Raw genomic sequence first — 12,413 nt, 5'->3', positions numbered from 1 at the left:
GGGAGGCAGGCTTCTCCCCGAATACCTTTTACATTTTGTGCTACGTAAATATATATTGCCTTTTCAACATAAACAAGCAAAAATAAACACATGCATACAGCTTTAATAAAAAGCATTCTGGCTGGAAACACACTCAAGTTCTCATAGGCTCGGAACGACACTGTTGGGTTCGTTTCAGCAGGATTGGTGGGCTCTGGCTCCATCATCCTTCCCAGCCCAGTGGGGCCGGATGGGAAGGGACTGGGTCAAGCGTGTCAAGTGTTGAAATGGACAGGTTCACAAGATGCGAAGGGAGCCAGGAGCATGTAACGGGCAGTGGCTGTGAAGTGGAAGGTAGACTCTCAGGAGCCGACACAACAGGGCAGGGGAAGAGGAGTTGGCCCGTGGCGGAAGGGAGGACATTTCCCATCAGCAGAAAAAACAACTTAAACAAAGGCGTGAGTCAGGATGGCACTGTTTGGGGAAAGCGCATCCTGCTGCAAGATAAAAGAGCCACACATGTAACCGCGAAAACTGCAACCAAGACAATGTGGGCAGAAAGGGAGTTAGACAGTGAGAGAAGGGGGGAGAAACAAGGAGCAGCAGAGGCCCACCCATTGAAGGGAACATTTGCAGGGCAGCGTAAATCTGTAGAGGCCCAGAGGAGAATGCCCTTAGGACTAGGTCAGTGGTCGGCAAACCGCGGCTCTTTGGCCCCTTGAGTGTGGCTCTTCCACAAAATACCACGTGCGGGCGCGCACATACAGTGCGATCGAAACTTCGTGACCCATGCGCAGAAGTCGGTTTTCGGCTCTCAAAAGAAATTTCAGTCGTTGTACTGTTGATATTTGGCTCTGTTGACTAATGAGTTTGCCGACCACTGGACTAGGTAGCTGGGAGGTCTCTGCTATCCAGGCAGGTCTCTGTAGAAGGGATGGGGCCAGAAATTGGGCTTGTGGACTGAGGGATTCTCTGAAGCTGGCAATATTGGAGGCCAAGAAGGAGCATTGGGGCTCAAGGGGTAGTTTTCTGACTGGGGCAATGTCTGAACAACTTCATATGGCAGGGAGGTAGCCAGGAGGAGAGAAATAGGTCCTGTGTATGGAGGAGTGGCAACAGGATTTGCCCAGACCAGGGAGATGCATCTGTCTCTTAAAGGCCAGTGTAAAGGAGGCCAAGGGACACAGGGGCAGGAGGCTGGATAGAGGTTGTGTGGCTGAGAGTTCTAGATCCCAGCTGGCTTGTGCTCAGTGAGGCTGTAGAGACTGAATAGATCCACAGGAGAGGCTGACGTGCACTATCCCCAGGGCAGCAAGGACAGGTCCCAGTCCTGCACAGCAGAAGACAGGGCCTCTTCAAGGCAGTAATATCAATATGCCCTTGGAACTTTCTCACACATACCCCAAATTCTCAGCTCTATTCCAGGAGACAAATGCTTTCAAATCTATTTTCCTGAATTGTAAACTTGGTAGAAATTTCTTTGCTGATCTTGCTTTTGTGTTATTTAGCATTAGGCCACTCTGCATTTTTCTCCAATAATTTTTTTTCTTTTGTTAATCCTCACCCCAGGATGCTTTTCCATTGATTTTTAGAGTGGAAGGCAGGGGGAGAGACAGAGAGAAACACTGATATAAGACACATCAATTGGTTGCCTTCTGCAACGCACCCTGACGAGGGCCAGGGATTGAGCCTGCAACTGAGGCATGTGCCCTAGACAGGAATTGAACCCGGGAGCCTTCAGTTTGAAGGTAGATGCCCTATCCACTGAGCCAAACCAGCTAGGGCTCCATTTTGTAGTTCCATTAACCCAATGCTTTTTCCTGGGGGAGGACTCTTATTTCACAGGTGTGTGACAGGTTATTCAACACCATAGACTAAATATGGGTCATCTTCCTAAAGCATACTTTTTACACCACGATTTTAAAAATTATCTTAAAAGAGAAAAATGATACATTACAGTAAATGTAAACATTTAAAAGTAACGTATTTTCCGGCGTATAAGACGACTGGGCATATAGAAGATTTTCCTGGGTTAAAAAGTCGTCTTATATGCCGGAAAATACGGTATTTGAGCTTTTAGTGATGGCTTAGACAGGTGTCCTGTCCCTTTCAGGATAGCTGGGACCTCATAGCCCCACCTGCCAGAGACCTGGCAGACTGGTAGACAGTATTAAATGCTTCCCTTTTACTTACCCTCCCTGGTACCAAGCCCTGAGAGTTCTGCTTTGGAACATCATCTATCCCAGTGGTCGGCAAACTCATTAGTCAACAGAGCCAAAGATCAACAGTACAACGATTGAAATTTCTTTTGAGAGCCACATTTTTTAAACTTAAACTTCTTCTAACGCCACTTCTTCAAAATAGACACTCCCAGGCCGTGGTATTTTGTGGAAGAGCCACACTCAAGGGGCCAAAGAGCCGCATGTGGCTCGCGAGCCGCAGTTTGCCAACCATGGATCTATCCAACCTCTTTTTATCTTCCCTGCCCAACTCAGTTTATGTCTTAGGACCAGTCTTTAAACAGGTCAGTCTTCCTACCTCTGATCTTTCCCCTTCCAGTTTATTCTCTACACTGATGCTGTTTCTTGTATTGAAATGTGAATCGAATTATATCATTCTTTTTAAAAGTGTTAAATAATCTACCACCAGTTAGAGGATAACTACTGCCTATTTATCTATCTGATTTCCAGCCTTGTTCAGAATGTCCCAGCAGTCCTCTTGGTTATGCTCCTTTCGCTCACACTGTTCCCTCTGCCTCAGATGCCCTTTCCACACCCCTCATCTACTAGCCTGGAGACGCTTCCTTTAACATTCAGTTCGAGCACCATCTCATCACTTTTGGGAAATTACTCTAATTTCTTCCCACCAGTGTGCTTTGTTTGCCATGAAGAGTCCTGGGGGGAAAGGAGGAGGGAGTGCCTGTGGTCATTGTTGAAACCCTGTGCTTGTATAATACACATATTAGTTGAGGTTGAAATATGATCCAAATCTCTTCCTTAGGAGCCAGAAAACTGAACTCGACTCTGTTTCTTCAGGTCAAAATTTAAATTATCATAATTAATGGACAGCAACAAAACTGTGAAACTTTCCAATTCAAGTGCACATGTGAGAAGTACTACAACTTCATCAGTGTATCAGGTTTGAAGAACTCCTTCCTATTTAATGCAGCCTAGGATACAGTATTAAAAAAAGTAACACAGAACTTTTAAGTTTTATTTTGCACATATCAACATTCTTATTAATATAGATTTTAATCTGAGATAGTCTGACCCCAAGCATGTTTATTATTATTTATTTTTTAAAATCTTTGTTTTAAATCCATCAATGTCCATTTAGCCGATTTTCTTTCTTTTAAAAAATATATTTTTATTGATTTCAGAGAGGAAGGGAGAGGTAGAGAGAGATAGAAACATCAATGATGAGAGAGAATCATCAACTGACTGCCTCCTGCATGCCCCCAACTGGGGATCAAGCCCACAACATGGGCATGGGCCCTTGACCAGAATCGAACCCAGGACCCTCTAGTCCAGAAGCCGACACTCTATCCACTGAGCCAAACCAGCTAGGGTCCCAAGCATGTTGATTATTTCTGTTTGGAATTGGTTAAATCATAGAAAAAAATTAAATTAATTTTGAATATACACCATCAAAAACATTCACTTTATGTGATCTTATCTGTTTACGGTATCAAAAAGGTTTCTTCTCGCCAAATAAAGGTTCTAAAATAAATTCAAGATTCCTTTGAATGCCCTGACTGGTTTGGCTCAGTGGATAGAGTGTCGGCCTTTGGACTGAGAGGTCCCAGGTTTGATTCTGGTCAAGGGCATGTTCCTTGGTTGCAGGCATATCCCCAGTAGGAGGTGTGCAGGAGGCAGCTGGTTGATGTTTCTCTCTCATCGATGTTTCTAACTCTCTATCCCTCTCCCTTCCTCTCTGTAAAAAATCAATAAAATAGCCAAAACCGGTTTGGCTCAGTGGATAAAGCGTCAGCCTGCGGACTCAAGGGTCCCGGGTTCGATTCCGGTCAAGGGCATGTGCCTTGGTTGCGGGCACATCCCCAGTGCGGGGTGTGCAGGAGGCAGCTGGTCGATGTTTCTCTCTCATCGATGTTTCTAACTCTCTATCCCTCTCGCTTCCTCTCTGTAGAAAATCAATAAAATATATATTAAAAAGAAAAAAAAAATCAATAAAATATATATTAAAAAAAATTCCTTTGAATGAAAAAAACAAACACATACACACACATCTAAAACAGTGAGCTTAAAAAATAATGCAGCAGATTGCTAGGCACATTTAGTGTAACAGGAAAGCATGTTCACTGAAAAGGAAATATGAAACATGACCATAAACCTTTTTGGAAAATTATAACAAACCTTTATTCATTTACTTTGAGCTATTTCATAAGTACCGGAAGAAAAACTGATCAGTTTGTGATGAAATTTAGAATTTCTTTTCCATAAAGCAAACTTATAAACCATTTCCTCTGGCTTGTTTTTCTAATCCTCCTTCACTGTTCTGAAGAGACACTGTGTTCTTCCAGAGTTTTGGTTAGATGGGTGGTTTCCAAACTGATTGGACTCTCCAGGTAGGCAGTTCCTGCACAAGGTTTTCCGGACACTGGATCTATGATTTGTCCAACTTTGAAAACAATCTCAGCCAGCTCATGTTTCACATGTTTCGTTCGTGGAACAGGTAAAGCTTTGAGAAGCACAATGTCCCCAACTGTGCACTGCTGAAGAGCATCATGAGCAAAGTAGGTTTTCCGTTTATTAAAATACTGTCGAGAGAAGGAAGAACAAATGAGCAGTTTCCATCTGTGATCTGGCACTGCAGTAGAGAATATGAAAAAGTAATGCACAGAGAAAAAAAGCTGGGACTTGGGGGCGGGGGGTGAAGATAACATATTTAAGGCAGTTTCCAATACAAAAATTAGCTGCTTAAATTCTGGAAAACAGCAATGACTTCCAGAGATGATCCTGTCCCTAAGCTCTCCAGTGAATTATCTTCAGTACCCTTGCTCTATCAATTACCGTCCTTCTTGACACTACTTAAATTCTTCTCTCCAGTCCATAAACATGCTACTGTCACCACTAGCAGTGTAATTTAGGACAAAGCACTTAACTCCAAGCTCGGCTTTTTTCCACCATAAAATGAGGCTCTAATACTTGCACCTCTAAAGATACCAAGGGAATGAAACATATAATATACATAAAGCACGTAGCTCCATGTCTAGCCCAACGTCTTGCAAACAAACTACGGATAACTAGAATCACCTATTCCTCAAGGCAGCCCCTCCACAGCAGGTAATCCCACTTACAGATGAGAAAAACAGGCTCAGGGAGGTTAAGTAATGTGCACAGCGAGTAAACTACAGAGTCAGTGTTCAAACTAAAGTCTTCTGAGTTTAAGGTCAATGATCATGCCATCACTTTTCAGCTTACTCCTGTGTTTTTTATCCCAGATAACAACTGGCATTTCTACCATCTTGAATGCAGAACATCCTTGACATTTCCCACTCCCTCCCTTACAAAGCAAGGGCTCTGTCCTTTCTGAAATCTACTTTTCCCCACTGCTCCAAGGACTGTTCAGGTTCCTATCGTTTCCATCCTGGACTTTCTCCATAGCCTCCTTACCCATTTCCTGACCTCCAACCCTCATACCTACCCATCTCCAAGTCTGTCTTTCCTTTGCTTATAGGATGAAATCCAAAATACAACATAAAAGACTCTTCACAGTGCGGCTCCGGTTGTTCTTGTACCCATTCCATTGTGCCTACTTAGTGCCCAACTCTGGGCTCACCCTTGCCCAAATACCTGCTGTTCCTGTAGAACGTCATACCCTCTCATGGCTCAAAGAACTTCCACAAACTACTACTCAGCTTGGCCAGAATGACTTCCCCCAACCTGGTCCTCTGGATAAAATCCTTTTTGAGATTCATCTCAAATGTCTCTAAGTCGAGGATGCGCTCCTTCAGCAGCCTGGGAAAGAAGGTGTCCTTTCTGCACCCACAGTACATTGCACATAGAAAGACGGCAGTACTCACCAGATGGAACTGAAATGAGCTCTATGTGTCCTTAGAATGTGAGTACACACCATGAATAATTCGCTTTGTTAAACCACAAACCAGCCCAGTACCTGGGATGCAGCAGGTGCTCAATGTATTTTTACTGACAGGGAAGTGTTTTTCTGCTCAGAACGCAGAATGTGTCGGTGATTTATCGATGCCAACGGAAAGCAGGGGTGTTTCTCACCTTTAATAAATAGGGATCCAGAACAAGCCTCGTTACTCTCACTTTAGCGGTTTTTTGCATGGCTGTCCCAATCACTTTCCCCACGATCCATTTGGCATGGACCGATGAACGAACTATTGACATTTCAGATGGCTTTGGTCACCTGAAAAACAAAATTCGAAGCTTAATGTTCTGGGGGTTATGACTCACTAAATGCATTTGGTCACTAGAACTGCCCAAGTTCAAAAACAGCTTTTGTTGGCCTTTTGGAATCACCCCTTTGGAGATGCTTACACGATTCCCTAGTTCCTTAATTACCCAACCTCCCGTCTGTACAGTTTACAATGCTGCAAATTTAACTCCTCTAAGCCTCAGTCCCCACCTTTGCAAAATGGGAACAACAACAGGGCCTATTCACAGGAGTGCTCTGAGGAGCTCAAGGCGCATAAACGCTGGCCTTGACTGCTGTCCCTTGTTTCTTTCCATCCCGCGGGCTACTCGCGGCGCGCAAGGCCTGGAGGAGCGGCAGGGGTGCCCTCACCGTGCAGGAGACCTTGACGTAGGGCTGCTTTCACGTCAGTCAGTTAATACTGAGCACAGCCCACGCGGCCTGGGGAAGGTTGGGGGTGGCTGATCCCTCCGCTCCGGTGGACAATCCCGAGATCGGGAGACTCGACCCGTCCCGAGGACTTTCACCCCGGGACCCCGATCCCACCCCCTGCAGCTGCGGTGCTTGGCCCGCACTCACCTCCAAGCCTTGAAGTCCTAGAGCGCGACCCGCGGAGAGCCGGTCGGACGTGGTTGCGTCACGCCGCACGCAGGTCGCTCCGCCTCGGACCGCCCTCTCATTGGTCGCAGGTCTCCTCAGCTCTGGGCGGGGTTAAAGGCAGGACTCCGCCCACCCCCTCACACGCCTTAAAGGGAGCTCGGGCCGCGAGTCCCTGGGAGTGTGGGCGGCCTTCTCCTATTAGGTTCGGTTTCCTCTTCTTCCGTTGAGCTCTCGCCCAAGCGTTGGACAAGGCCTTCCAAAGCAAAGGAACTTCGTTGATTCATCAAATACTGAAACATGAGATGCTGCTAAATGCTGAGACTTACTTAAGAATTTCTGTCCCCACAACTGCTTTTAAGATAAACTTTTGTATTTTTTTTTTTAAGATTTTAGGTGTTACTTCTCAATATATGGGAGATGGGTAGAAGTCAGGTGTGTATATACTTGCACATTTTAAAGGGGTTATTTTTAAAAAATATATTTTATTGATTTTTTACAGAGAGGAAGAGAGAGGGATAGAGAGTTAGAAACATCGATGAGAGAGAAACATCGATCAGCTGCCTCCTGCACACCCCCCAGTGGGGATGTGCCCGCCACCAAGGTACATGCCCTTGACCGGAATCGAACTCGGGACCCTTGAGTCCGCAGGCCGACGCTCTATCCACTGAGCCAAACCGGTTTCGGCATCATTGCATATATATATATATATATATATATATATATATATATATATATATATATATATATATCACATATTCTTTTTTAAACTGAATTCTGAAAAATTACATTTTATTTTTCATTTGTCACTTAGAGTTGACATTTAATATTATTTTATATTAGGTTCAGGTGTACAAATAGTGATTAGACGTTTATATAGCTTGTGAAGTGATCCCCTTGATAAATTTAGTACCCACCTGGCACCATACATAGTTATTATAATATTGACTTATTCCCTATGCTGTACTTTATATCCCTATGACTATTTTGTAACTACCAATTTGTACTTCTTAATCCTCTCACCTTTTCTACCCAGCCCCTCAAACCTCCTCCCACCTGGCAACCCTGTTTGTTCTCTGTATCTATGAGTTTGTTTCTGTTTTGTTTGTTCATTTATTTGTTCTTTAGATTTGCCATATAAGTGAAATCATATGGTATTTGTCTTTCTTTGTCTGGCTTAGTTCACTTAGCATAATACTCTCTGGTTCCATCCATGTCCCAAATGGTAAGATTTCATTATTTTTTTAATGGCAGAGTAATATTCCATTTCATGTACATACCACACCTTCTTTATCAAATTGTCTATTGATGGGCACTTAGGTTGCTTCCATATCCTGGTTATTGTAAATAATGCTGCAATGAACATAGGGGTACATAAATCTTATCAAATTAATGTTTTGATATATTTATTGTTTCCAGATATTATAAAACACTCTTCTAGGCACTGTTTGTATCTACTGGTTTAGGAGTAAGATGACTCAGATTTGAGTGACATTTCAGTCAAGAAACCCTGAATAAATCATTTACATATTATGTCTAGCCTTACAAATCACTTTTTAAAAAAGTTTTATTTCTTACAAGTTTTTATTTGTTAATTCTCATCTGAGAATTTTTTTCTCATCGATTTTGAGAGAGAGAGAGAGAGAAGGGTAACATCTGTTGGTTGCCTCCCACAGGGGGGATTGAACCTGCAAGCTAGGTACATGCCCTTGACTGGGAATTGAACCCGTGACACTATGGTGTGTGGGCCAACGCTCTAACCACTGAGCACCACCAGCCAGCAAGGTTCTCTTTTCATAAAAGGAGGGCAGTAACACCTGGTTGGATGGTCCAAATGAACTAATACATGTGAAATGGACAAAAATAAGTCATAACAAAAGGTTTTTGAACGGGTACTACTCCTTTGGCTGCCCTACTTGGAGCACCGATATTTAGGGTTCACTCCTTAACTTGGAACATTTTGAAGAGAACAAAGGGCAATATGAGAATGAATTCACACAAGAATAACATGGTTTACTGTAAGTCAGCATAAGCATCATTGTTTATGACTCTAAGAAATATACAATACACTTCTAATTTATAGTTGTTATTTATGAAGAATTGAAAATCCTTGGCCAACTGTGGTCTGGTTTAGTTCAGATACTTCTTTTCTGAGATTGTCCAAATTTTCTGATCCTCTTCTAAAAATCCCATATTGTTGTGTTTTTCACTTATCCTGAAATAAACTGCCTTGTATTGGAACCCTTAGTACTCTGTGGAATATGCAGGCTGGTTTTTTTTTTTCTGGTTGCTAAACTAAACTTTGATAAAATCATTTACCAGTTGTAATTAGTCACTACTGCTTTATTTGAAAGATTTTTTTTTTTTTTTTTTTTTTTTTTTTTTTTTTTTTTTTTTTTTTTAGAGAGAGAGGAAAGGAGGAGAGAAACATTGATGCAAGAGCAGAACATTGATTGACCGTTTCCTGCATACTCTCCACCAGGAATTGAGCCTGCAACCCAGGCATATACCCTAACCAAAAACTGAAACAAAAACCAGTCAGGGCACTACTTCTTTAATGCATACTTTTGCCGTCAGACTTCACCTTGGCTCCCTCTCTTCCTGAAATCTGAGTGCCCTATACTCTGTCTCCTATGGCAAATAAACAGTTCCTTTCGGTGAAGAGATACTTTCAGGACTCATATATCCTGAAAATGGATCTCCACCATAATGATATGGTTTTTTTTTTTAATTTCTTTATTGATTAAGGTATCACATATTTGTCCTCATCCCCCCATTCCCATCCCACACCCCTCCCCACACATGCCCCCACCATAATGATATTTGAACACAAAAATACTATTAGACATCCTCTCTGATTACTGTAACTCAGAGTTTTATTAAATACTAGAGGCCCGGTGCACGAATTTGTGCATGGGTGGGGTCCCTCAGGGTGGCCTACGGGAATTGTGCCCCAGCTGGTGCCCCCAGCCTCGCAGCCCTGCAGCCCTGCTTGGCACCTCGCCTTGGCCTGGCGTTGCTCCCTCACCTGCTCCACCATCCCACCTGCAGGGCGATTGATTGGGGCCAAGCCTCTCCACCCGCCCCCCCAAGCTCCCTCAGTGCCTGGGAGCCAGGCAGTGGCCCCACTCTCCGCCGCAGCCGCTGGTTACCATCTGTGCAGCGATGGGGCCCCCACTAGCACCTGCCTTGGCCTGGTGCCACCCACTCACCTGCTCCACCAGCCCGTTGCAGTCCTGATCTCTTCGGGGCCCATCGGGGCCAGCAGTGCCTCCAATGCCGTCTGCTGCCAGCACCATGTCGCCAACGCCCACCATGTTCCGCACTGCCCCCTGGTGGTCAGCACATGTCATAGCGAGCAGTCGAACTCCTGGTCAAACTCCCAGTCAAACAATTTGCATATTAGGCTTTTATTATATAGGATTTCACATCCACCAATGAGTGGGACATAAATGCACTTTCAAAAGTTTAACTTCTGTAATGAAATGAGTTTACTTTTCTTAATTTCCTTGCTTTTAGTGTTTTAATTTTAAAAAGTCTTTCAATCATTTCAGCTTTGGCTCGAGAAGTATAAAATCTAGCCCTTCACAGGGAAGTCTTGAGCTGGGAGATATGCTAGAAGAAAGGTGAGAAAGCAAGGAAACTGCATTCCTGCCTTAGCCTCGGGCTTCTTTCACCATGCCTGAGAAGACTGAGACAAAAGCGATAAGCCAAGAAACTCAAGCAGCCTCATAATTACAGCTATCTACGACTTATGTAACATCAAAATGTGATTTTTGTCAAAAAAGGCAATAACCTATAATAATAAAAGCATAATATGCTAATTAGACCAGATGAAGCCAGTGCTGCGAGGGAAGCCTGGGTCCCGGGTGCCAGAGGGAAGCCGGTGCCAGCAGCCGGGGGAAGGAAGGCCTACTCTTGCACTGATTTCGTGCATCGGGCCTCTAGTGATAAAAATAAAATTAAATCACCTGAATTCTTTTTGGAAAAAGGTGTTACATAAACATGTCTCAATTAATAAAGTGTATTATTAAGCCAATTAATTGCCCTTCTTTAGTTATTTATATAAGACACTAAGATTCTTCCCTGGTTCTTAGCCTCAACTTTGTACCACAGCTCACCCTCTAGTACAGTTCACTACTTCTTGTCTTCCAGAGTAGGGCTGAGAGGCGCGGGGATACTAAGCTTCTGGTCATTATTAGAAACAACAATAACAACAAAACCTTATTTCTATTAAAATCTGCAAATATAGCAGAAACCACAATTTTAGTTTAAAAGTTTATGTTTGCGGGGGAGGAGGCCAACGCTTCTCCAGGCTGTCCACTAACCTTCCTTTCTTCCCCCCACCCCATACCTCCGCTCCCCTTTCCTTTCTCCCTCCGCCCCTCCTTCCTTTCTTCCCTCCCTGGAAGCTTTATAATCCTCCAGTGTTCAGCCAGCGCCCACGGCCTGGGCGCCATGAGCAGCCTCTTAGGTTGCGCGGTGCTGAGGGAGGTGTTGTGCGGCTCGCGGGCCTGGGTCCCCAGCCTGCTCGCGCGCCCCTCTTCGGGAGGGCCCTCCTGGACCCGGGAGCGGATCCTGATGGCTGTGAAGCCAGATGGGGTGCAGCGGCGGCTTGTTGGGGATGTGATCCGGAGTTTTGAGAGGAGGGGCTTCAAGCTGGTGGGGATGAAGATGCTTCAGGCGCCAGAGAGTGTCCTTGCTGAGCACTACCACGACCTTCGGAGGAAGCCGCCTACCCAGCCCTCATCAGCTATATGAGCTCTGGCCCCGTGGTGGCCATGGTCTGGGAAGGCCCCAATGTGGTCTGCACCTCAAGGGCCATGATAGGGCACACGGACTCAGCTGAGGCTGCCCCCAGCACCATTCGAGGCGACTTCAGCTTCCACATCAGCAGGAACATCATCCACGCCAGCGACTCCGTGGAGGGGGCCCAGAGGGAGATCCAGCTGTGGTTCCAGAGCAATGAGCTGGTTGACTGGGCAGACGGAGGCCACCGGAGCAGCCTCTACACAGCCTGAACCTCAGGCTGCCCTAGGCCGCCCCCAGCATCCACCCAGGACCAACTACCTCTGTCCACAAGAACTTGAGCCCACACTGTGCTCTGCCCATCGGTCCCAGACCACTTCCCTGTTCCCCTTCTGCCTCAGCCCAGAGCCGTTGAGCCAACTTTATGTGCCTTTTGGTATCTTAAACCAGCAAGAGATTGGACCAAATCCTTTCCATACCAAAATGCCAGACCATCTTTGGGGGGTCTCCAAAAGTGGTTTAACCTCCCCTCCCCAAAGGGGAGACATTAAAAGTCCTTGTGCTGTGAAAAAAAAAAGTTTATATTTGCTATAGGGAAATTTAAAACTAGAACATGATAGAAAAGCAGACTTCTCTGAATCACTTTTCACATTTCATCAACATAATCCTCAGTCTCTTCCAGGAGTCTT

At 44.8% G+C, this 12,413-nt stretch overlaps 1 protein-coding gene and 1 pseudogene across 3 annotated transcripts; one reads left to right on the top strand and one right to left on the bottom strand.

Annotated features, from left to right (window-relative positions):
* Positions 1-4,221: 4,221 nt before the first annotated feature.
* Positions 4,222-7,090, bottom strand: MRPS17 (mitochondrial ribosomal protein S17). Of its 2 annotated transcripts, none has more exons than XM_079759748.1 (3): positions 6,592-6,910; positions 6,231-6,372; positions 4,222-4,756 (listed from the first exon to the last, which is right to left on the bottom strand). In XM_079759748.1, exons 2-3 carry the CDS (start codon positions 6,351-6,353, stop codon positions 4,487-4,489), a joined length of 393 nt encoding a protein of 130 aa, XP_079615874.1. In that variant the 5' UTR covers positions 6,354-6,372; positions 6,592-6,910; the 3' UTR covers positions 4,222-4,486. The 2 variants fall into 2 exon arrangements, with proteins under 2 accessions (XP_079615874.1, XP_079615873.1); XM_079759747.1 differs by lacking the exon at positions 6,592-6,910 and adding an exon at positions 6,958-7,090 and having other exon boundaries at positions 4,225-4,756.
* Positions 7,091-11,433: 4,343 nt separating this feature from the next.
* Positions 11,434-11,996, top strand: LOC307105291 (nucleoside diphosphate kinase, mitochondrial-like; annotated as a pseudogene). Its single transcript has one exon. The product of its transcript is annotated as a nucleoside diphosphate kinase, mitochondrial-like (transcript).
* Positions 11,997-12,413: the final 417 nt, after the last annotated feature.

The sequence above is a fragment of the Cnephaeus nilssonii genome (assembly GCF_951640355.1).
Source record: "Cnephaeus nilssonii genome assembly, chromosome: 2".
In the NCBI taxonomy this organism is placed as follows: Eukaryota; Metazoa; Chordata; class Mammalia; order Chiroptera; family Vespertilionidae; genus Cnephaeus; species Cnephaeus nilssonii.
The sequence above is the reverse complement of the archived record's forward strand: the minus strand, read 5'-3'. Positions and strand labels throughout refer to the sequence as shown.